The 22,215-nt window shown below is 46.0% G+C and overlaps 1 protein-coding gene across 8 annotated transcripts in view; it reads right to left on the reverse strand.

Moving 5' to 3' along the window:
• OACYL (O-acyltransferase like) overlaps nt 1–22,215 on the reverse strand; it is a 73,396-nt gene that overhangs the window by 43,192 nt on the left and 7,989 nt on the right. For 6 of the 8 annotated variants that reach the window (XR_014816342.1, XM_021099951.2, XM_021099955.2 and 3 more), the window contains exons 2-5: nt 15,581–15,720; nt 13,921–13,999; nt 4,430–4,571; nt 1,792–2,018 (exon numbers count right to left, since the gene is read on the reverse strand). Coding sequence is in view for 7 of the 8 variants with exons in the window: in XM_021099951.2 (XP_020955610.2) it covers nt 1,792–2,018; nt 4,430–4,571; nt 13,921–13,999; nt 15,581–15,720 (588 nt within the window). In the remaining variant the exon portion in view is untranslated. The remainder of the gene's footprint in view (nt 1–1,791; nt 2,019–4,429; nt 4,572–13,920; nt 14,000–15,580; nt 15,721–22,215) is intronic. The other 2 variants (XM_084977773.1, XM_021099957.2) reach the window with 2 other exon arrangements.

Consider the following 22,215-nt stretch of genomic DNA (forward strand, 5'->3'; position numbering starts at 1 on the left):
CCTATGAACCTTGACCTTCCCCAACAGTCTTGACCTGAGGCTGGTGCCCACTTTGTCTTGGACAGAATTCACTTCCCAAGCTCAGGCCCCAGGAAGGTCAATGCCTGGCCCCAGTCCTGTTTTACAAAGGGTTGGGGGAAGAGAAACTTAAACATCATTAAGAAATCACATGCTCAGAGTTCCCATTGTGGCTCAGCAGGTTAAGAACCCAAGTAGTATGAACCTGACTAGTGTGAGAGTTTGATCCCTGGCCTCGCTCAGTGGGTTAAGGATCCGGCGTTGCCATGAGCTGTGGTGTAGGTCACAGATGCGGCTCGGATCCCTTGTTGCTGTGGCTGTGGTGCAGGCCGGCAGCTGCAGCTCCGATTTGAACCCTAGCTTGGGAACTTCCATGTGCCACAGGTGCGGCCCTAAAAAGACAAAAACAAAGCAAAACAAAACAAAACAAAAACTGTCCTCAATATCTGAAGGGGCTATAATAGAAATAGGAGATTATATTGATTTATTTTCTCAGGCCCCAAAGGGCAAAACCAGAGCCCAAGAGGAGAAATTATAGGGCAGCAGGAACTGCTGCTGTTGTGGAGGCCTGACAGTGAGCACTTCCATCATGATGGGTTTGGAGGGCTTCTGACTTGGGAAGGAGGTTGCACAGGGACGTGTAATCCTTCTCAGCTCTTATAATCTTTACATAAATAAACTTTTTGCCCTTTTTGTCATTGTTAGGGTTTTTTCTTGGCGTTACTGCTGGTTTCGTTTATGCCTCAAGATCCAAGGAGGATCTGAGAAAGTCCTCACTGTGCCATCTACACTGGCTATATTCCTTGCAACTACTTGATTCCATGTGCGTATTCTTCCAGTACATTCACTGAAATTTTGTTTTATTTTTATACTTCTCTTTGGCTAAAAGAAGGAAATTTTGTGGCCCTCAGGGGCTCTGTCAAAAATTATGCCACATCTTCTAAAAGAATTTGCATGTGAAGCTATTCCAGTTTCAGAATGTGTGTGTGTGTGTGTGTGTTCTCTTTGCCTAATGGACAGGTAGAAGTGAAGCTAATGCTCTTGAATTTTTTTTTTTTTAAGTGGCCGCACCTGCTGCATATGGAAATTCCCAGGCCAGGGATTGATTTCAAGCTGCAGCTGCGACCTTTACCTATGCTGCAGCTGTGGCAACACCGGATCCTTAATTCACTGTGCTGGGCCAAGGATGGAACCCTTGTCTCTACAGCGGCAGTCAGATTTTCAACCCACTGCTCGAAGGCTGGAACTCCTAACGCTCTTGATTTGTAACTAAACAAACCCCAGCAGGACTTCTCCCTGCCCAGCTTCTTGCTACTGGGTGGGGTTGTCTATTTCTGGCTCAGGTACACTCTGCCATGTTTTAATCCCCTTGTGTTGCACACTCAGTGCCCTGGCTTCAGTTTATATGTAAATTATTCACCCTGACGATGCCAGGGAGGCTCTGTGAGGCATCTGGGTAGCTGTGACACTGAAAATAGATATTGTGCTCATGGAATGGTCCCTTAGAGGATTACGGTGGTGAAACCCAAACTCTCCTCTGACCTAGACTTTGAGTTGCACAAAAAGAACACACTGGATGCTTGTACCCCAGAAAGAAAGCCTTAGCACCTGATGGTACACAAAGACTGGATTGTAATGAGCAGAGACCCAGCCTCCACTCCCTGTTAGAAGCTGGGGGGCAGCACTAGACTCCAGACCTGCATGGTTATTTTCTAAGAGCGAAGTCATCTAAGTCACCTCTCATGGGTGGACTTGCTTTGATAAAATGCTTACTTTTTCCTTTGCTCGGGGTTCCTGACAGCCAGAGTTGGGCCAGGCCACCCAGCCATCGGGTTCTACTTCTTTGCTCATTCTTCCCCAGCTCTCTCAAAGGCAGACTCCCGTAAGTGGCCGGATGTGCCCCATGAGCGGGTGACATCTTGGGGTCTGGCCCCAATCCCACGGTTGCCACATAGACAGTTCCAGCCAGAGGAAGGGCAAGGCCCAGCGAGGTGAGGAGCCTGCAGGGAGAAAACACACATGTGACCAAGGCTGACCTCACCAGGGCACCAAAGTAAGATGCAGAGAAAACAGCCCAGTGGAAAACAAAACCACATCCAGCCCCCTACTGAAATACAGGCAAATGTTAAGAGTATTAAGAGTTAGGAGGGGCTTTCTAAGGAAAAAACAGTGAAAGAAACTACAAAGTCAAAGACTCATGGGGAGTTCCCTGGTGGCACAGCAAGTTAAGGATTGCTGTGGCTCAAGCTGGAGTTGTGGCTCAGGTTCAATCCCTGGCCCTGGAACTTTCGCATGCCACAGTCACAGCCAAAAATATATAAATAAATAAATTTAAAAAACCTCATGGACTTAGGGATTTCACTCAACTCCCTATTATCACTGTAAAAATTAGGGAGATCCCCCCCGCCCCCCGCCGTGGCTCAGCAGTAACAAATTTGACTACTATCCATGAGGACGTGGGTTTGATCCCTGGCCTCACTCAGTGGAGTTAAGGATCCAGCATTGCCGTGAGCTGTGTAGGTTACAGACGCAGCTTAGATGCCACGTTGCTATGGCTGTGGCAAAGGCCAGCAGCTGTGACTTCGATTCAACCCCGAGCTTGGGAACTTCCACATGCCGCAAGTGAGGCCCTAAAAAGCAAAATAAAATAAAATAAAGTAAAAAATAATAATCATAAACAAACAAAAAGCAACCAACATACTGAGGAAGATATATGCAGCAGAAATGACTAAGGAGTCATATCTTTCATCTATAGAATGAAACTTTAAAAATCAATAAGAACCTGACTGGAGTTCCCGTTGTGGCGCAGTGGTTAACGAATCCGACTAGGAACCATGAGGTTGCAGGTTCAGTCCCTGCCCTTGCTCAGTGGGTTAACGATCCGGCGTTGCCATGAGCTGTGGTGTAGGTTGCAGATGCGGCTCGGATCCCGCATTGCTGTGGCTCTGGCGTAGGCCGGTAGCTACAGCTCCGATTCAACCCCTGGCCTGGGAACCTCCATATGCCGCGGGAGCGGCCCAAGAAATAGCAACAACAACAAAAAGACAAAAAAAAAAAAAAAAAAAAAAAAAAAAAGAACCTGACTAATACAGATAGCAAAGGGAGTGAAGAGTATGAATAGCAGATAAACTTAGAAAGAAAAATTCTCTTATCAATTTTTTTAAAATGCAAATTAAACCAATCCATCTATCAAATTGGCACTAGTGTTTTGGTTGTTTTTGGTCATGCCCATGGCATTCAAAAATTTCCAGGCTAGGAGTTCCCGTCTTAGCACAGCAGAAACGAATCCAACTAGGAACCATGAGGTTGCGGGTTCAATCCCTGGCCTCCCTCATTGGGTTAAGGATCCGGTATTGCCATGAGCTGCGGTGTAGGTCGCAGTTGCGGCTTGGATTTGGTGTTGCTGTGGCTCTGGCGTAGGCCGGCAGCAACAGCTCCGATTAGACCCCTAGCCTGGGAACTTCCATGTGCCTCGGGTGTGGCCCTAAAAAGACAAGAGAGAAAAAAAAAAGTTTCCAGGCCAGGGAAAGAACCTGCGCCACAGTGATCGACCCAACCAGGCCACAGCAGTGACAATGTCAGATCCTTAGCCCTCAGAGCCACCAGGGAACTCCTTGGCTCTAGTTTTCATAAAGGGAGTTTTGACGCTGATGGAAGAGTGATAAAACAGACATGGATATCCACTGGGGGCAGTAAAATGAGGTTTTCAGGAAAGCACCATATCAAAACCCAGCTCTGAGCCAACAAGGCTACTGCTATTAATGTGTCCTAAGGAACAAAGACAGAGGCCAATAAGATTTAATGGGCAAGTTTGCTGAGGTGCTTGGGGGAGAAGCAATGCCTCGAATAAAAGAAATTAATCATGGGAGTTCCCGTCCTGGCTTAGTGGTTAATGAGCCCGACTAGGACGCATGAGGACACGGGTTCGATCCCTGGCCTCGCTCAGTGGGATAAGGATCCGGCGTTGCCATGAGCTGTGGGTCAGGTCGCAGACGCAACTCAGATTCCATGTTGCTGTGGCTGTGCCATAGGCCAGCAGCTGTGGCTCCAATTCGACCCCTAGCCAGGTACTTCCATATGCTTCAGGTGTGGCCCTAAAAAAAAGAAAGAAAGAAAGAAAAAGAAATTAATCTTCAGTGGTCACGTGGTAAGAACAGGAATATCTGGGGATGGGACACGTTTCTTGGTGATACTGAAATCCCATCACATTTGGGCGTGACCCGCTTCATCTGGAACACTTTCGAATTTTCTTATTTAAGGTACATGGCATTCTCCCCTGCAAACTGACAGTGCTGACCAGACATCATTCAGTGGACAAAAATGAAATGGTTAAGTGGAGCTGGTGAGTGGAAGTTGATAAAACAGCCCAACATACACATCCCCACTGGGTACCTGAGATGCCTGTACTCACAGACACACTGCAGCAAACGTGTCCAATGGGAATAATCCAGTGGCGCATCTGGCCACACCCTCACCAGACGAGAAGGAAGAATTTATTGTAAAGAGAGGGAGAGAAGGGGCCAAAAACGAAGCATTTCTGAATCTTAAAATATCTACCAAGAGGAAAAAAAAAAAAAAAAAGATTGCATCAGTAATACTTTACTTTGCAATAAATACTTGACACTTTTCCAAGAGTTTTCATATCTATTGTTTCAAAATCAAACGTTGGTATTAGAAGGGCAGCTGGCTTTTAATGTATCTGATTTACAGATGGGGAATATAGAGCACAGGGATGCTGGGACTCACAGAACTAGGAACTCACTCTTCACCCAGCTGGAAGTGAACCACGAATCTCCTGAATCCTTGGCCTGCTCAGGCCCTGCATCATTTCCCAGCATATGGCAATGAACAACAGAGCTTACAAAGGCCCTGTTGCTGACTCAAGTCTTTCTGTGAGCAGACACATGCAACATGAGATGGAAAAATAGGATGGAAGCCAAAAGCTAGGGGAATGTGCTATCTGAGATTGAAGATAAGACACACCAACTTAGGACACAGCCAAGGAGTCACCATGAGAAATGGTTTGTAAAGATCCTATTGGTAAGGAGGTCCTGTCTGGTGCAGTGAAAACAAATCCAACTAGGAACCATGAGGTTGCGGGTTCAATCCCTGGCCTCACTCAGTGGGTTAAGGATCTGGCATTGCCATGAGCTGTGGTGTAGGCCGGCGGCTATAGCTCCGATTTGACCCCTAGCTTGGGAACCTCTATATGCCTCGGGTGTGGCCCTAAAAAGCAAAAAAAAAAAAAAAAAAAAAAAAAAAGAACACAGGGTCTGCAGTTTGGGAGTCACATCCATTGTGACTATCTGATCATGGGCAAATTAGTTTAAATGCTCCATGCCTCAGTTTCCCCCTTGGTACATAAGACAGAGGAAGTAGCACCTACCTCATAGGGCTGTTGTGAAAATTAAATGTAGCAAGAACTCTGAAGCACTTAGAAAGTGCCCGATACTGAGAGATCAGAAAATGTTGGTTGTCTTTATCATGATTGCCACTAGGTGGAAGGGCCAGAACCCACCCCAGATCTGTTGGAAGGTGAAGGGTGTGGTCTTTTTAATCCCCTCAGGCTACCTCATCGCATCCCACTACTAGACTTGCACATTCAGGAGTTTGGGGTTCAAGACATCTTGCTGTGTGACCCTAGGCAAGTCACTTCACCTCTCTGGGTCTCATTTTCTCATTTGTGTAATGAGGAAGGATGGGGTTGAACACAATGTATTATCAAGTCTCTTCCACCTCCAACATCCACAGTTCCCATGAGTGTGACCAGAGGCTTTCTGAAATGTCCAAATAGGCCACTAATAGGTTAAAAATGTGTGATTGTTTATGCACCTACATTGTCACCTGTTAAGAGTGGAAGGAAACAAAAGGCAAGAGTTGTCTGTGGGTCCTCAGCACTGGCCAAGAGGGAGGGGGCTCTACCAATGGGTCCCACAAGGGCCATGGCAGCAAAATTCCTCATTATCCAATTCCAGCCACTGTGAATGGATATTCCACACCAGCTACTTCCTGGGAGTATTTTAATTTCCCCAGTAAACTCTTACACTGGAAAAGAAGTGTACTGACAACCAACATGTCTATTCTCCTTGGAAGTTCTACTCTAATTTTTAAAAAATCAAATTTCAAGGAACCCCTTCAAGAGCCTCTGGCTGATGTAAATCAAGACCTCAGCCTGATGCTCCCAGATGAACTGACAAAATCAACTTACTGCAAAGCAAAGCCCAGCTCCTCCCTGCGGTGACCTTCTGCGAACCCTCTCGAGGCTACTACAGCCAGAACCTCCCTTGTCACCTTTCGTGCACAGCACATATTGGAGGTCACAGAGAAATCCAAAATAATGATGTGAAACCTTTGTAGTTTACCTACCTTGTTTTTAACTTTAACAGAGCCCTCAGCGCAATACCAGACAACAGAATTAGGAATAAAATGATAAAATATACCTCTGGGCTTCAAGATTACATTTCAATTACCTTCCATTGTTTTTAAAAGTGTGCTTTTTCTATCTGAATCCTCCCTTCCCGAGAAGCACAGGCTTAGTGGCAGCTGGAAGATGTACCCCTGTTGTTGCAAATGATAGCCTTTCTGCATCTAAATCATAGGGGAGCTGCCTCCCTGGCCCCGAAGCTGATGAAAGCAAGTTGTAACAGACATCACCTCGGCTGCCCCAGGGGAGACCCTGTCCGCAGGGTCAGCAGTTTGTCTGTGGATGAAATCTGAAGCGTTGGGCAGCACTGTCCAGACTCTGAAGGACACAGGAGACCCAGGTCCTCACTGCTGATTGGCAGAGCTGGAGGGTGATAACTTCTTCATCCTTGGGGTTACCACTGCCCCCTGAAGCCCAGAGGTATTCCAGGCTGGGTAGTGAGTGACCCTCCTCACTCTGCTCCCTCGATACGACACTTTTTGCAGTTTGGCAGTGACTTTTTTTTTTTTTTTTTTTTTTTTGCTATTTCTTGGGCCGCTCCCATGGCATATGGAGGTTCCCGGGCTAGGGGTCCAATCAGAGCTGTAGCCACCAGCCTACACCAGAGCCACAGCAATGCGGGATCCGAGCCACGTCTGCAACCTACACCACAGCTCACGGCAAAGCCAGATTCTTAACCCACTGAGCAAGGGCAGGGACCGAACCCGCAACCTCATGGTTCCTAGTAGGATTCGCCAACTACTGCACCACGACGGGAACTCCCTGGCAGTGACTTTTAAACTCTAAATAGGAAGTTCCTCTGGTGGCTCAGTGGATTAAGAACCTGACTAGTATCTGTGAAGATGCAGGTCCAATCCCTGGCCTCGTTCAGTGGGTTAAGGATCCGGCGTTGCCATGAGGTGCAGAGTAGGTCGCAGATGTGGCTCTGATCCCATGTGGCTGTGGCTGTGGTATAGGCCAGTGGCTACAGCTCCAACTCTACCCCTAGCCTGGGAACCTCCATATGCCGCAGGTGTGGCCCTAAAAAGAAAAAAAAAAGAAAGAAAGAAAACACTTCTAAATAGCTCTGGCCCAAAAAGCCAGAACAACTGAAAAGCCAGAACATTGCTAGAGGGGCAGGCGTGTGTGTGTGTGTGTGTGTGTGTGTGTGTGTGTGTGTGTGTCTGCATGAATGTTGGAGATCATAGAAGGAGCTAAGCTTGCTCACACTGAAGGCCTGCAGACACTCAGGCCCACCCCTTAAAACTCTAGCCTCAGTAAGATCCCACCCCTTTTCATTCCCAATGCTCTCTCCCTACACCACCCACTCTGGGTCCACCCCATCACAATTCTGGGGTCCTAGACACTCTCAGAGTGAACTGGAAGACAAGGGTCAGGCTCCAGGGAGCATATGCCCTTGGCCCTATAGCATTTCACTCCATGAGGAGGACACAGCCAGAGGAAGGCCAGAGAAGGGTGGGGTCCCTTAAATATGGGGCCCAGGAGAAGGGCCTTCTTTCCAAGGTCTGAGGGCTGCACTGCAGACACCACTCTCCCTTCCTCCAAAGTGCTCTGTGGGTAATGCAAGGAGTTATTGTGAAAATAGCTCCATTTTCTCAATCAGCTCCCAGGGGAAATCCATGGGAGGACGAAGTGGGGGATGAAGCCCTCCCTTGGAGGCCTAGCACCTACTATACAGCCCTCATAATTCTAACAGGCAAAGCGAGGTGGAATCAGCTAGTAGAGCATAGAAAGAGGACAGTGTTTTTGTTTTTTTGTTTGTTTTTTGTCTTTTTGCCATTTCTTGGGCCGCTTCCACGGCATATGGAGGTTCCCAGGCTAGGGGTCCAATCAAGCCATAGCCATTGGCCTACGCCAGAGCCACAGCAACTTGGGATCCGAGCCGTGTCTGCAACCTACACCGCAGCTCACTGCAACGCCAGGTCCTTAACCCACTGAGCAAGGCCAGGGACCGAACCCGCAACCTCATGGTTCCTAGTCGGATTCATTAACCACTGTGCCACAACAGGAACTCCAAGAGGACAGTCTTGAGGAGCAAAATCTGCCACCCTAAAATGTGTCTCTCTAGCCTGCAGATTATATCAAACTAAAAACAATCAAGGCCCAAAAGACTCAGGAAGAACCTATGACCTTCCTCCTAACTCCCTAAAAGAATGTAGATAGGAGTTCCCTGGTGCCTCAGCGGATTAAGGATTCAGCACTGTTACTGCTGTGGCACAGGTTCAATCCCTAGCCCCAGGAGAATTTTGCAAGGCATGGGTGTGGCCAAAAAAAAAAAAAAAAAAGAATGTAGATAGAGGACCTGTTCCAGGGAGGGTGCTATCAGTACAGATTACTATAGTATAATAGGAACTACGTGTGTGGACAGGGAGGAATCCAGCGAAGTCTATTTTTTAAAATGCCTCTCTGTGTCCTATTGTTTCGTATAGCCCAGCAAACATTTGTTTATCAAATATTTGCCCTTATTCATCTTTCTGTAAATTGCCTCCCTTCCCTTTGAAGTCACAACCCCTTGCCCGCTCTCCTCTCAGGCAACACATACACCTCACATTGCCTAGCTTGTCCTGGACCCTTTAGTCTCATGGAGCCCCCCGCCTGCACATGATTACATTTGATTTTTCCCCTGTGAATCTGGCTCATGTCAATTTAATTCTTCAGCCAGCCAGAACAACCTAAGAGGGTAGAGGAACCGCCCCCACAACAGTCTACAGCTTATTGTAAGGGACTGTGAAACACTGATTGTTAGCAGCTCAATAGTCATCACTTTGGGCCACTGCAAACTGAGACAATGTGATCACTTATAACATTATAACATTTCTGGAGTTCCCTCGTGGTTCAGCAGGTTAAGGATCCGGCGTCACTGCAGCACTGCAGAGGTTCAGGTTGCTGCTGTGGTACACACTCAATCCCTGGCCCAGGAACTTCCATATGCCATGAGCTGCAGCCAAAAAAAAGAAAAATTACAACATTTCCATCAGGACCGGAGTCAGACTGAGAGCAAGTCCCTGAGAATGAAAATGTATTGCCCTGCAGAGTTGAGTATGGATGAAATTTGCTAACTCAGTGTTAACAGACCCTTAAACTAAGCTCCTTCTTTGTCAGCCCTGTGCTTTCCCTGTGACTAGGTCAGGTTGTTTGCCTCACAGTTAAAGTTCAAAATTTGTCCGATGTTTATCAAGCGTGTTCTGCGTGCAGGGCCCTGGGTTAAGTGTCTGTGAGTCACCACCTTCCCAATTCTCATGTTTAAAGAACCTTAGATAATCTAGCCAAACAAGGAACTAGCTATTAGTGTTCTGGATTGAATTATGTGCCCCCTCCAAAAAAAATTCCAGCTCTAACCCCTGGGAACTGTTGAGTTTGGTATTGGGAAATAGGGTCTAGGCAGAGGTAATCCACCTAAGATGAGGTCATCCTAGGCTAGGGTGGGTCCTCAACCCAGCGTGACTGGTGTCTTTAAACAGAGAGGGAAATTTGGACACAGAGAGACACACAGGGAAGAAACCTACATGATGATGGAGGTTGAGATGGGAGTGATGCATTTGAAGCCACCCAAGTTGGTTGTATTTTGTTGCCCTAGGAAACAGTAAGTGGTGCTGAAATACGCAGACATGAGCTGTTAAGGGAGCTAGCACAAACTGGGTTTGTGATTATCACACCCCAATTTTTTTTTTCTTTGTAGATACACCCATGGCATACCCGGGCTAGGGGTGGAATCACCGCTATAGCCACCAGCCTGTGCCACAGCCACAGCAACTTGGGATCCAAGCCACATCTGTGACCTACACCATAGCTCACGGCAACACCGGATCCTTAACCCACTGAGCAGGGCCAGGGATCAAACCTTCGTCCTCATGGATACTAGTTGGGTTCATTGCCACTGAGCTACGACGGGAGCCCCACATCCAAATTTTATCTAGACTCTCTGGTGTTCCATATTTTCATTTTCAGGAACTCCCACAAACTCTGTTGGTTGAAATTTTGTAACAGCCTACGGGAGCCACATCATGCAGTCTTTTGCCTAAAAGCAATACGTTCTGACCTGCCCTGAATACTTTTCCCTCTCTTTACTCTACAGGGCTCATTTCTTCTTCTCTGCCACTGTCTTCTCCTCACGTTGACTCCCTGCCCTCCTGCTCTGTTTGAATGGGTAAAATCTGCACAGACAGTTACTGCTGAGCCGGTTGCCTCTACATCTGTAGAAAAAATAATGGTAATGCCATCAAAAGGAATAGCTGACAAATCCTTTCCAGATGGGGACTTTTTCCCCTGGGCACAGATGTTCCCCTTTCTATTTGCTGCCTCTGTGCAGAAGCTGCATGAACACCTTGGTAGTGAGGACTAAATTCCACTCATATATCCACCCAAGTCAGCACCAGCTTCTTATTTCCTCAAAGAGAAAATATTTTTGTATTGATAATAACTGATAATAATTTCTAGTCTTCCATTTTATCAGCTATCAATTCTGGCTAATAAGCATAGCATTAGCCAGAAAAACTTGGCTAACTGACAAATCTCTTAAATAATAATGACTGTTAACTCATTAGAATTAGAGAGTCATTTATTTACTTGAATTGCTATTATAATAAAAAGTCTGGAAATTTATCTTTGTTTCAAGAGTATTTACGGTTGATATTTAAATTTGATATATAATGGCTGGCTTTGCGGGGGTGAGGCTTGGCAGTGCCCAAGGCATTAAGATGTTCCAGGGCCAGGGATCAAACCTTTGCCACAGCAGTGACAACACCAGATCCTTAACCTGCTGTGCCACCAGGGAATTCCACAACTGGTTTTCTTTTCAACAGCACATAAAGTATTTGGCTAATAGAGAGGTAATATATCTCATGCTCCTGGGATAATCATAAACTCAGAGGACAATTTAAGGTTATTTTATCAAAAACTTACAGCAAGATCAACATTTAAAAGAGTTTTTAGGAGTTCCCGTTGTGGTGCAGTGGTTAACGAATCCGACTAGGAACTATGAGTTTGTGGGTTCGATCCCTGGCCTTGCTCAGTGGGTGAGGGATCCTGCGTTGCCGTGAGCTGTGGTGTAGGTTGCAGATGCAGCTCGGAACCCGCGTTGCTGTGGCTCTGGCGTAGGCTGGCAGCTGTAGCTCCATATTAGACCCTTAGCCTGGGAACCTCCATATGCTGTGGGAGCAGCCCTAGAAAAGGCAAACAGACTAAATAAATTAATTAATTAATTAATTAATGAGTTTTTAATAATGTGTGTGATATTGTGATATAATAAGAAATACATATTTGGCCTTCATCCCCAGTTCCTGGTACAGAACTCCTAAAGTCCCTGGGATTTCCTACAGAGGAGCATCTGTTCTCTTCATTATAAGCTACTTTCAACCACACTTGAGATTAAGCTGATCAGGTGACTCTGGGAGGAGGGGGCTGGTTGTCAGAGGAACCACCTCGTGATTAGAGGGTTGGGAGTTTCAGCCTCATCCCTAACCTCTTGAGAGGAGAGAGGAGCCAGGGATTGAGCATCAATGGCCAACGACTTCATCATGTCTACATAATGGAACCTCCATAAAAACCCTAAACAGAGCTTCAGCCAGCTTCCAGGCTGAAAGCATTAACACTTGAGAGGGCGTGGAAGCTCTGTGTCTCTTCCCACTTAGCTCCCCTTATGCATCTCTTCCATTTGGCTGGTCCTGAGTTTTGTCCTACCCCCTTTTTTATTTTATTTTATTTATTTTACTTATTTATTTATGTCTCTTTGCCATTTCTTGGGCCGTTCCCTCGGCATATGGAGGTTCCCAGGCTAGGGGTTGAATTGGAGCTGTAGCCACCAGCCTACGCCAGAGCCACAGCAACGCAGGATCCGAGCCGCGTCTGCAACCTACACCACAGCTCACGGCAACGCCGGATCGTTAACCCACTGAGCAAGGGCAGGGATGGAACCCGCAACCTCATGTTTCCTAGTCGGATTCGTTAACCACTGCACCACGACAGGAACTCCCCTACCCCCTTTTTAAAAATTTTATTCTAGGGCCGCATCTGCGGCATACAGAGGTCCCCAGGCTAGGGGTCGAATCAGAGCTACGGCTGCTGGCCTACACCACAGCCATAGCAACACCAGACCCAGCCGCATCTGCGAACGCACACTGCAGCTCACAGCAACGTTGGATCATTAACCCGCTCAGTGAGCCCAGGGATTGGACCTGCATCCTCATGGATACTAGTTGAGTTTGTAACCCACTGAGCCACAACAGGAACTCCGAGGTTTGCCCTTTATAATAAGCCAGTAAGAGTAAATTATGTGTTTCCCTGAGTTCTGTGAGCAGTTACAGCAAATTATCAAGCCCAAGAAGAGGATTCTAGGAAAAAATCAGTCAGGAGATCCCCTAATTTGTATCCCATTTGGACGGAAGTAGAGGGTAACATCAGGACCCACTACTTACAACTGGTGTCTAAAGTGGGTGGAGGTCTTGTGGAACTGAGACCATCATTTGTGGGAGAGCAAGAGCTCCGGATTGTTAGCATTGCAACTGCAGAACATGAGGAGGAAACACACATTTGGTGCTGGACGCATCCTGTGCATAGAGAAACTGTTTTCTTTTTGTTTGTTGGTTTGTTTGGGTTTTTTGGCTGAGCCCATGGCTTATAAGAGTTCCCAGGCGAGGGACTGAACCCTGGCCACCACAGCAGTGACCCAAGCCACAGCAGGGACAACACCAGATCCTTAGCCATGAGGCCACCAGGAAACTCCATGCTGGTTCTTATAATCAGAATAAATACAAAAGACATTAGCAGGAAGTATTTCAGGCTTTAAACCTCTTCCTTTGACCATTTTGAAAGAGTTCAAGGAAATCAAACCAGTTTCCACATGGACCACAATGTCATTCTGCGTGGCTGAGGTCAGACGTGATCGTAAGGTAACAGAGCGTCTGGAACAGACTAAACGTCATGGTCCACCCCTCTCTGTACAGAGGAAGAGGCTAAAGCAGGGGAAGATTAAGTGATTGGCCCAGGATCACACAGCTGGGAGGTGACAACCAGGACCAAATGCTGGCCTGTTAACACTAATCCATTACAACACATTAGCCTCACACAATCCTAGTTCAGAATGGCTTTCTGGATTTGGCACCTGACCCATTTCCACACAGATCACAGCAGAGAACACTCACAATATGAAAATCAGATGCCACGCGACACCTTCCTTCAGGCCTCACCAGGCAACTGAGAGTGAGGGAAAACAAAGTTTAAAATATTATTACATAAAGATCTATACCTACCTTCTCTTTAATGTCTTTCTCCTCCTCTCTACCCATTCCCTTCCGATTCTCCCACCTCCATGCCCAAAACCCCCCTCCCCAGCTCCATTAGTCTCAGTTTATGGGATTTATCAAGATGAAAGATTGGCTCAATCCAAGGTTGGTTCAATGGTCAAGAGACTCCAATGAGTTGGGGTTATTCAAACTTTGTGCTGAGACAATAGTGTCACTTGGGTGTTCTTTTGGACCTACCCAGCCGAGACATCTCAGCCACATCCTCCTCAGCACAAGAATCAGGCACACACACGCCCACACTGTAGTCAGCTCCATCCTGGGAAACACAATACCACAACATTCCTTTATGTTAGCGGTCATAGAATGGATGCAGGATCGTTTTTAAGTAAGGCTGCTCCTATACTACCCATAAATGGAGCAGGTTGGGAGAAGGGAAAAAAATGGACTGAAAGAATGAAAGTTTGCTTCTTTGGAGATGGCTTTTCTATAACAGAGTATTTCAAGTGAACTGACAGAACATCAAATGCACTCATATTTAAATACATATATGCTCCAAGGGTTAATGTAGCTGAAATTTTAAAAAGTAGCCTCCAGTGTGGGATTGTCTGCCCCAGTGTCTCCCACATTATAGGTCATTAAGAGTTAACACTTGGGATTCCCATTGTGGCTCATCAGGTTAAGAACCTGACTAGCATCCACGAGGATTCGGGTTCGATCCCTGGCCTCACTCAGTGGGTTAAGGATCCCATGTTGCCACAAGCTGCAGAGTAGGATCCAGCGTTGCCATGGCTGTGGTGTAGGCTGGCAGCTGCAGCTGCAATTAGACCCCTAGCTTGGGAACCTCCATATGTGCAGCCCTAAAAAGAAAAAGAAACATTTAACACTCCTACAATTTTCAACAAATTTGCTGAGTTGCCATTTCTTCATAGCATATACACAATATATCAGGTAAAGATTTTATTAATAAGTCAAGCCAATAATTAGAATGCCAGTCTCAATAAAGCAAAGATCAAATTAGAGATAAAAATTGCTGGGCTGCTTCTTCAAAACATGTAACTTACATGATTGCGTAGGTCTGACCTTTCGCTCTGATATCAAAACCCTTAATCTGCTTGGAAAAAAGGATATGACATTTGTACACACTGATTGAACTCTCAAGCAATCTGTCAAATTCTCAATGGGACAAATGGAGCTGGGTGATAATCTCCCTGTCTCCAATGGTTAATCATCGTAAGACCATTTTATAGCCTGAATAGCAGAGAGTTTGGATTTCTTAGTGTTGCTTCACATGATTGTTATTAAGCAACCAGTAATGTATTTTCTTTTAGCGTTGTGTGACATGCAGGAGCCTATCTTTGTATTTAACAGGAGGCTTTGCTGTTCCCAGGATTTTTTTTTTCTCCTCAGCAGTTAAAGGATTAACATGCTTTGAAGATAGTGAGCCCTGTGACCCGAGTCAACTGATTCAGGGATGTACTCGTGAAAGTACATCTGCCAGGAGAACCTCAAATTCACATCTCAGAGCTCTGTTTCTGGGGAAGGATTATGGGTGATGGGACGTCCACTTCCCTTTGATATTCCAAAAACTGATGGTGAGCCAGGAGTGAATGCCCAGGAACACAGGCTGGGACTTGACCTTGGATTCCCCATGAAGGTCACCCAGAAATCTTGTACCAGGCAATGTGGCAGAAGGAACATCTGAAGGCTGTTTGGTTTGTGGATGGATAACTACCTCCCATGATGTCTCACACTCGTAACATGCAAGCAAGGCCAACTTAGTAAGTTTTTTTTTTTTTTTCAATGAAGACATGCAATTAGTGGAGTTGTTTCAGGTTCCATATCCTGAGCCCCGTGTTCACTTGTCCTTTCAGAGTCTGTGCCCAGACCCCGGGCTCACCTGCAGGATGTGAAGCTTGCAGTATTGCCCTCGGAAGCGCCTGGAGGGAGCGTTGGTAGAGAGGCACTCACTGTAAGATCCCAGCCTGTCCACGTTTCCATTAAGAATGTTGCTCCCAAGCTTCCCCACAGAGTCATACACTATATTGCAAAGCAAAAAGAAGTGTCAAATTAACTTCTTTGTGTCACTTTTTTTTTTTTTTTTGGTTGCACTCACATAAGTTCCCAGGCCAGGGATCGAACCTACCCTCAGCAGCAACCCAAGACTAACAATGCTGGATCCTTAACCTGCTACAACACCAGGGAATTCCCCTTGTGTCACATTCCTTTCTTGTGTGTGTGTGTGTTTAGGGCCACACCCGCAGCACATGGAGGTTCCTAGGCTAGAGGTCCAATCCAAGATGTAGCCGCTGGCCTACACCACAGCCACAGCAACGCCAGATGCAAGGTGTACCTGCAACCTACACCATAGCTTACAGCAACACCAGATCCTTAACCCACTGAGTGAGGCCAGGGATCAAACCCACATCTTCATGGACACTAGTCGGGTTTGTTAACCGCTGAACCACAACAGGAACTCCTCTCCAAATGGATTGACTGGCACTCAGCTCTACCTTCTAAACCTCTAGAAACCAGGAGTTCCCGTCGTGGCGCAGTGGTTAACGAATCCGACTAGGAACCATGAGGTTGCGGGTTTGGTCCCTGCCCTTGCTCAGTGGGTTAACAATCCGGTGTTGCCGTGAGCTGTGGTATAGGTTGCAGATGCGGCTCGGATCCAGGGTTGCTGTGGCTCTGGCGTAGGCCGGTGGCTACAGCTCTGATTCAACCCCTAGCCTGGGAACCTCCATATGCCGCGGGAGCGGCCCAAGAAATAGCAACAACAACAACAACAAAAAGACAAAAGACAAAAAAATAAATAAATAAATAAACCTCTAGAAACCAAATGACCAAAAAAAAAGAAAAGAGGCAGATATATTCCAATGGCATTCTTAAGCCAGCGTTTTGCAACTACAGCCCCTCTCTTCATTGAAGGAAAACTGTGATATATGTTCTTATACATGGTCTATTGCTGAAAAGAGATGAAGAGTTGGAATGCCTTAAAAAAATAAATGCTTGGGGGGAGTAAAAAGGATGTAACTAAAATATGGTAGCATTTCTTTCGCTTCCATATAGCCAGCAGAAAATGTTCATGTCTTAAAATGCTTTTATCCAATTTTGTAGGACCTTATTTTGTCTTTTTGTCTTTTCTAGGGCCGCACCCGCAGCATATGGAGGTTCCCAGGCTAGGGGTCTAATCAGAGCTGTAGCCGCTGGCCTACACCAGAGCCACAGCAATTCAGGATCCAAGCCACGTCTGCGACCTACACCACAGCTCATGGCAATGCCGGATCCTTAACCCACTGAGCAAGGCCGGGATCGAAGCTGAAACCTCATGGTTCCTAGTCGGATTCGTTAACCACTGAGCCACGACGGGAACTCCTGTATGACCTTATTTTGGAGAGAGGTTTTTGGTTGGTTGGTTGGTTGGTTGGTTGGTTGGTTTTTAATCTTAGGAGCACAAGGTACGGTAATCAATTGCCACAGTCAATGGCTCTCTTGGTCCTGGTCCTATAAAATTCTTCTTTCGTTTGTTTGTGGTTGTCTATGTCCATTTCCCCTTTGTTTTCAACCTTTTAAAATAAATAATTGAGTTCCTTTCCTCTTTCTTCATCTCTCCCTCTGTCTTTCCCATCCCCAGTCCCTCCCACCCTGCTCTCTGACATGTATCCTCTCGTTTGTGGATGTTCTGGTTTTATACACGTGTGGTTGTGATTTATATAAATGGCTTTGTGCTCCAGGTCTCCTGCTTCTGCACGTCACTGGGAATTACGTTTGTGCTGTTTACGGCCTTTCTGTGCTCATCAAGGCCAGAGCTTCCGACTGCTGTATAATAGTTCATCAGCCTCTTAGACCTCTCGGTTCCCCGGTGGTGGACACATACATGACCTCCAGCCCACAAAAACACACAAACTCCTCATGAAACAGAGCAGGAGCCCATAGTCCTTTCCCACCATGTCCTCTACCAGCCTTTTTTCTGTAGAAAAACTTTGGTCAAAGTTTAATCAAAGAAGTGAGAAAATGCAGGAGCAAAGGAAAACAGTATAATAAATAGTTTAGTCATTAAGCAAAGTCAAGGACATTTAGTTCCTCCTCAAAGGCTTTAAATAATATTCTGAGCCACTATTGTGAGCTGTCTTGACACTGAAACTCCCATGATCCCCAGACTGTAGCCAATGCCATAAGCTGCCACAATTCCTCAAGAAATGGCCTCAAGAAAATGGGAACAAACTAATCCTGGAATTGAAGATTGAGCATACTGGATACAATCAGGATGACACTGATCACACCACCACATGACCAGTTTCAAGATACCTGTCAGGAGTTCCCGTCGTGGCTCAGCGGTTAATGAACCCGACTAGCATCCATGAGGACTCAGGTTCGACCCCTGGCCTTGTTCAGTGGGTTAAGGATCTGGTGTTGCCGTGAGCTATGGTGTAGGTTGCAGACAAGGCTCGAATTCTGTGTTGCTGTGGCTGTGGTGAAAGCCAGCATCTGCAGCTCCTCTTCGACTCCTAGCCTGGGAATTTCCATATGCCATAGGTGTGGTCCTAAAAAAAAAAAAAAAAGACCAAAAAAAAAAAAATGCATCAGAGCTGACTGTGCTGTTCTGCATGTAGCCCCCTCCCTCTGTCTCTAAGAGTTCTTGCCCACTGACTGTGAGTGGGCGGAGTCGGCCTTTGGGACCCCCCCCACCGCCGCCCCCCGCAACTGGTTGGTGGCATCCAAAATAAAGCAAACTTTCCTTTCCACCAAACTTGCCTCTTTATTGGCTTTAGCATAGAGGGCATCCAGACCCACTTTCAGTAACATTCATACATGTCCCTGCACAAAACCACGTGAGGATTTAGCTCAGATGAACACATCTGCGAGCGGGCTTGCTGGCTCACAAGGTACACACATACTATGGAAATCCCACCAGACTGGCCTCCACAGTGGCTGCCCCAAGCATGCTGATTCCTCTCTCTTCTTTGCATTGTCCAACTTTCTCATTTTTAGTAGTTAATGGATGTAAAATATTATCCAATTGTTTTTTTTTGGGGGGGGGAGTTGACAACTCCCAGGACATGCAGAAGTTCCCCAGCCAGGGACTGAACCCACGTCCCATCAGTGACAGCACCAAATCCTTTAACCACTAGGCCACCAGGGAACTCTAATATCCAGTTGTTTTGATTTTCATTTCTCTAATTATGAATAAGTCAGGATTTTTTGTTTAAACTATTTAAGCCATTTGTTTTCTCTTCTGTAAACTACCTGTTTGAATCCTTTGCCCACGTCTCAAAGAATTTTCTTTCTTGTTTTTTTTTTAACTTGCAAGAGCTCCTCATTATTGTATATATTGGCCTTTGTCTATCTGAGTCATTGAAAAAACTTACTCTGGAGTTGCTATTGTGGCTCAGCGTAACAAATCCAACTGGTATCCATGAGGACTTGGGTTTGATCCCTGGCCTCACTCAGTGGGTCAAGGATCCAGTGTTGCCGTGAGCTGTGGTGTAGGTTGCAGATGCAGCTCAGATCTGGCGTTGCTGTGGCTGTGGTGTAAGCCAGCAACTGCAGCTCAGATTCAGCACCTACCCTGGGAACTTCCACATGCCACAGGTGGGACCAAAAATTTAAAAATAAATACATAAATAAAATATGAACAAAATTTAAAATCAATATTTTAAAAAATCTTCTATGGTATTCCATCATGTGGAATAGAAGTTGTCAAATTATGACCCTGCCTATCTTTCTTTTTTTTTTTTTTTTTTGTCTTTTTCTAGGGCCGCACCCATGGCATATGGAGGTTCCCAGGCTAGGGGTCTAATCAGAGCTGTAGCCACCAGCCTACGCCAGAGCCACAGCAAGTCGGGATCTGAGCCTCGTCTGTGACCTACACCACAGCTCACAGCAACGCCGGATCCTTGACCCACTGAGTGAGGCCAGGGAATCAAACCCACATCCTCATGTATCCTAGTCGGATTCATTAACCACAGAGCCAAGATGGGAACTCCTATCTTTCTAAACAAAGTTTTACTGGAATACAGTCATCTCATTTGTTTACATGTAGTAAGTGCTGCTTTTTTTGGTTTCGTTGTTGTTGATGTTGTTTTTATGACTGCACCCATGGCATATGGAAGTCCCAGGGGAGGGGCTGAATCTGAGCTGCAGCTGTGACAACACTGGACCATTTACCCACTGCGAACTTCCTCAGCCACCACAGTTGGATTCCTTTTTCTTTCTTTTTAGGGCAGCACCCAAGGCGTATGGAAGTTCCCAAACTAGGGGTCCAATTGGAGCTGCAGCTGCAGGCCTACACTGCAGCCACAGCAACGCCATTATCTGAGCCGTGTCTGCAAACTACACCACAGCTCATGGAAATGCTGGATCCTTAACCCACTGAGCAAGGCCAGGGAATCAAACCCACATCATCATGGATCCTAGCTGAATTCTTAACCCCCTGAGCCACGAAAAGATTCTCCTGCAGTAGGCTTCTTAACCCATTGCACCACAGCGGGAATTCCAGGGCTGCATCGTTAACACAAGCAAGGTTGAGTGGTTGCAACAGAGGCTCTAGGGCCCGCAAAATTGAAAATATTTACTACCTGGTTTTTCAGAGGGAAACTCTGCAGACCTCTTATCTAGAGCCATGATTCTCAACTCTGGAGAGACATTAGAATCACCTGGAGCATTAAAAAAATTTCTAAAGCCCAGGCCCATCCTCACAAAGAGTGACTTAACCAGTCAGGAGTGGGGCTTGGGCATGAATTGTTTTTCAAGTTCCCAGGTGATGCTATGTGCAGCCAGGCTCGACTGCTCAGACCTTTAAGATTAATTCCAGACTCTGGAGCGTGGTTTAAAAGGTCTTTCATGACCAGACCTGCCTCTCCAGTCTCATCCTCCCACACCCAGGCCCATTTCTCTGCTTCATTATACAGAATGTGCCAGGTCTGCACTTGTCTTTCTGCCTGGAATGTTCCTCCTTCCCGTCTGCCTGGCAAATGCTGAATCACTCTCAGAGTCTGGGCTGAAGGACGGAAACAGCCCAGACTCTTGCTTCGTATATGACACTGGAAGGTGTGTAACTGTTGGTCTCCCAGCTGAGGGAGAGGTGTTTTTTTTGTTTTTATTTTCTTGTTTTTTTTTTTGCTTTTTAGGGCCCACCCACGACATATGGAAGGTCTCAGGCTAGGGTGTCAAATCAGAGCTACAGCAGCCAGCCTACACCATAGCCATGGCAACACCGGATACTTAACCCACTGAGCGAGGCCAGGGATCAAACATGCATCCTCATGAATAGTCAGGTTTGTTACTGCTGAGTCCCAACAGAAACTCCCAGGGGCTGTGTCTTTATCAGTGGATATCTCAGAGGAGGAGGTCAATAAATATTTGCTGAATTAATTGAATTAAAGTTTGGGGAAGAAAAAAAAGTTCAAATGCCCCAAATCCAGCCCCACAAATGTGTAAGGTCCTCTCTGGGTCCAAAACAAAACTAGATGTATCTATCATAAATAGATCACATGATTTCCAAATTCCCCTTTCCATAACTGAGCATCCCAAACTCCATAGCCTAAAATTTAAAGACCTGGACCTATAAGAGTTGTAGGAGATAAAAACAAGACAGGTGCCAAGACTGAGCCTGGCTTGACCCTTGGATTAAACCCTGAAGGACAAACATAGAGAGATGCCTAACTCTTCACTTGAAAAGATTAAGCTTTAGTGCTCTTTCTAATTGGCATTGCGCTTTGTAAATGACTGGATTTATGGTTTTCTAGCTGAGGTTATTTTTGTACACTGTGCAAATTTTCAATTGCATTTGCTTCCTTTCTGGTTATGAACTCAAATGGACACGTTGGCCTTTTCCTGCCTCATCCTTAATTAGTTTCTGTCAAGAAATGAGATTCCAGGCCATGGGCCCCATCCAGACCTCAATATATTGTGATTGTCACAGGAGGGAGGGAGAAATAAACTAATGATTAATCCCACCTGCTACTTCAAATTGCATGGCAGTTGTTCCAAGTTTTCATTTCCAAAAGATTAAAAACAACGTGTTTCAATTCTGCTGAGCTAATTGACAGATATTTTTTCTCATATGGTGGCGAGGATATGTGAATATTAAAATGCAGAATTGATTAATTTCTGGGTTTAAATGGAGGAAAGAAAGACCTTGGTCAATGGTCTTCAATTTTAATATATGGATGCAATTATGTCAGGAAGTTGAAGGCAGCAGAAGCTTCTAGTAGGCTAAACCACAAACAACGATCATCTTCAGCATGAACAGCAAATATTTATTAAGCACCTACTAGATGGCTGTGTTATCATGGAGATTTTTAAAAACCAGAATTGGAAAGTCCTTGCCCTGCAGCTGATAGACATAAAATGCTAAGCATCTGTTGCCAGGGAGCTCCTTGTGGATGGGAGATCTGAATGTGCTATCAATTTGATATCCAAGTTCCTGAAGCAGGTTCTTTGCAAATACCTCCTTGCAGTCCCCCTTGCATCTGGCCAGCTATTAATCTTGGACTTCAAGAACAAGAATAGGAGTTTCCATTGTGGCGG

Source organism: Sus scrofa, chromosome 1 (assembly GCF_054392235.1).
Source record: "Sus scrofa isolate SSC_HxYL_T2T_F1_AM1 chromosome 1, Sscrofa_HxYL_maternal_Yorkshire_Landrace_v2.0, whole genome shotgun sequence".
Taxonomy (NCBI): domain Eukaryota; kingdom Metazoa; phylum Chordata; class Mammalia; order Artiodactyla; family Suidae; genus Sus; species Sus scrofa.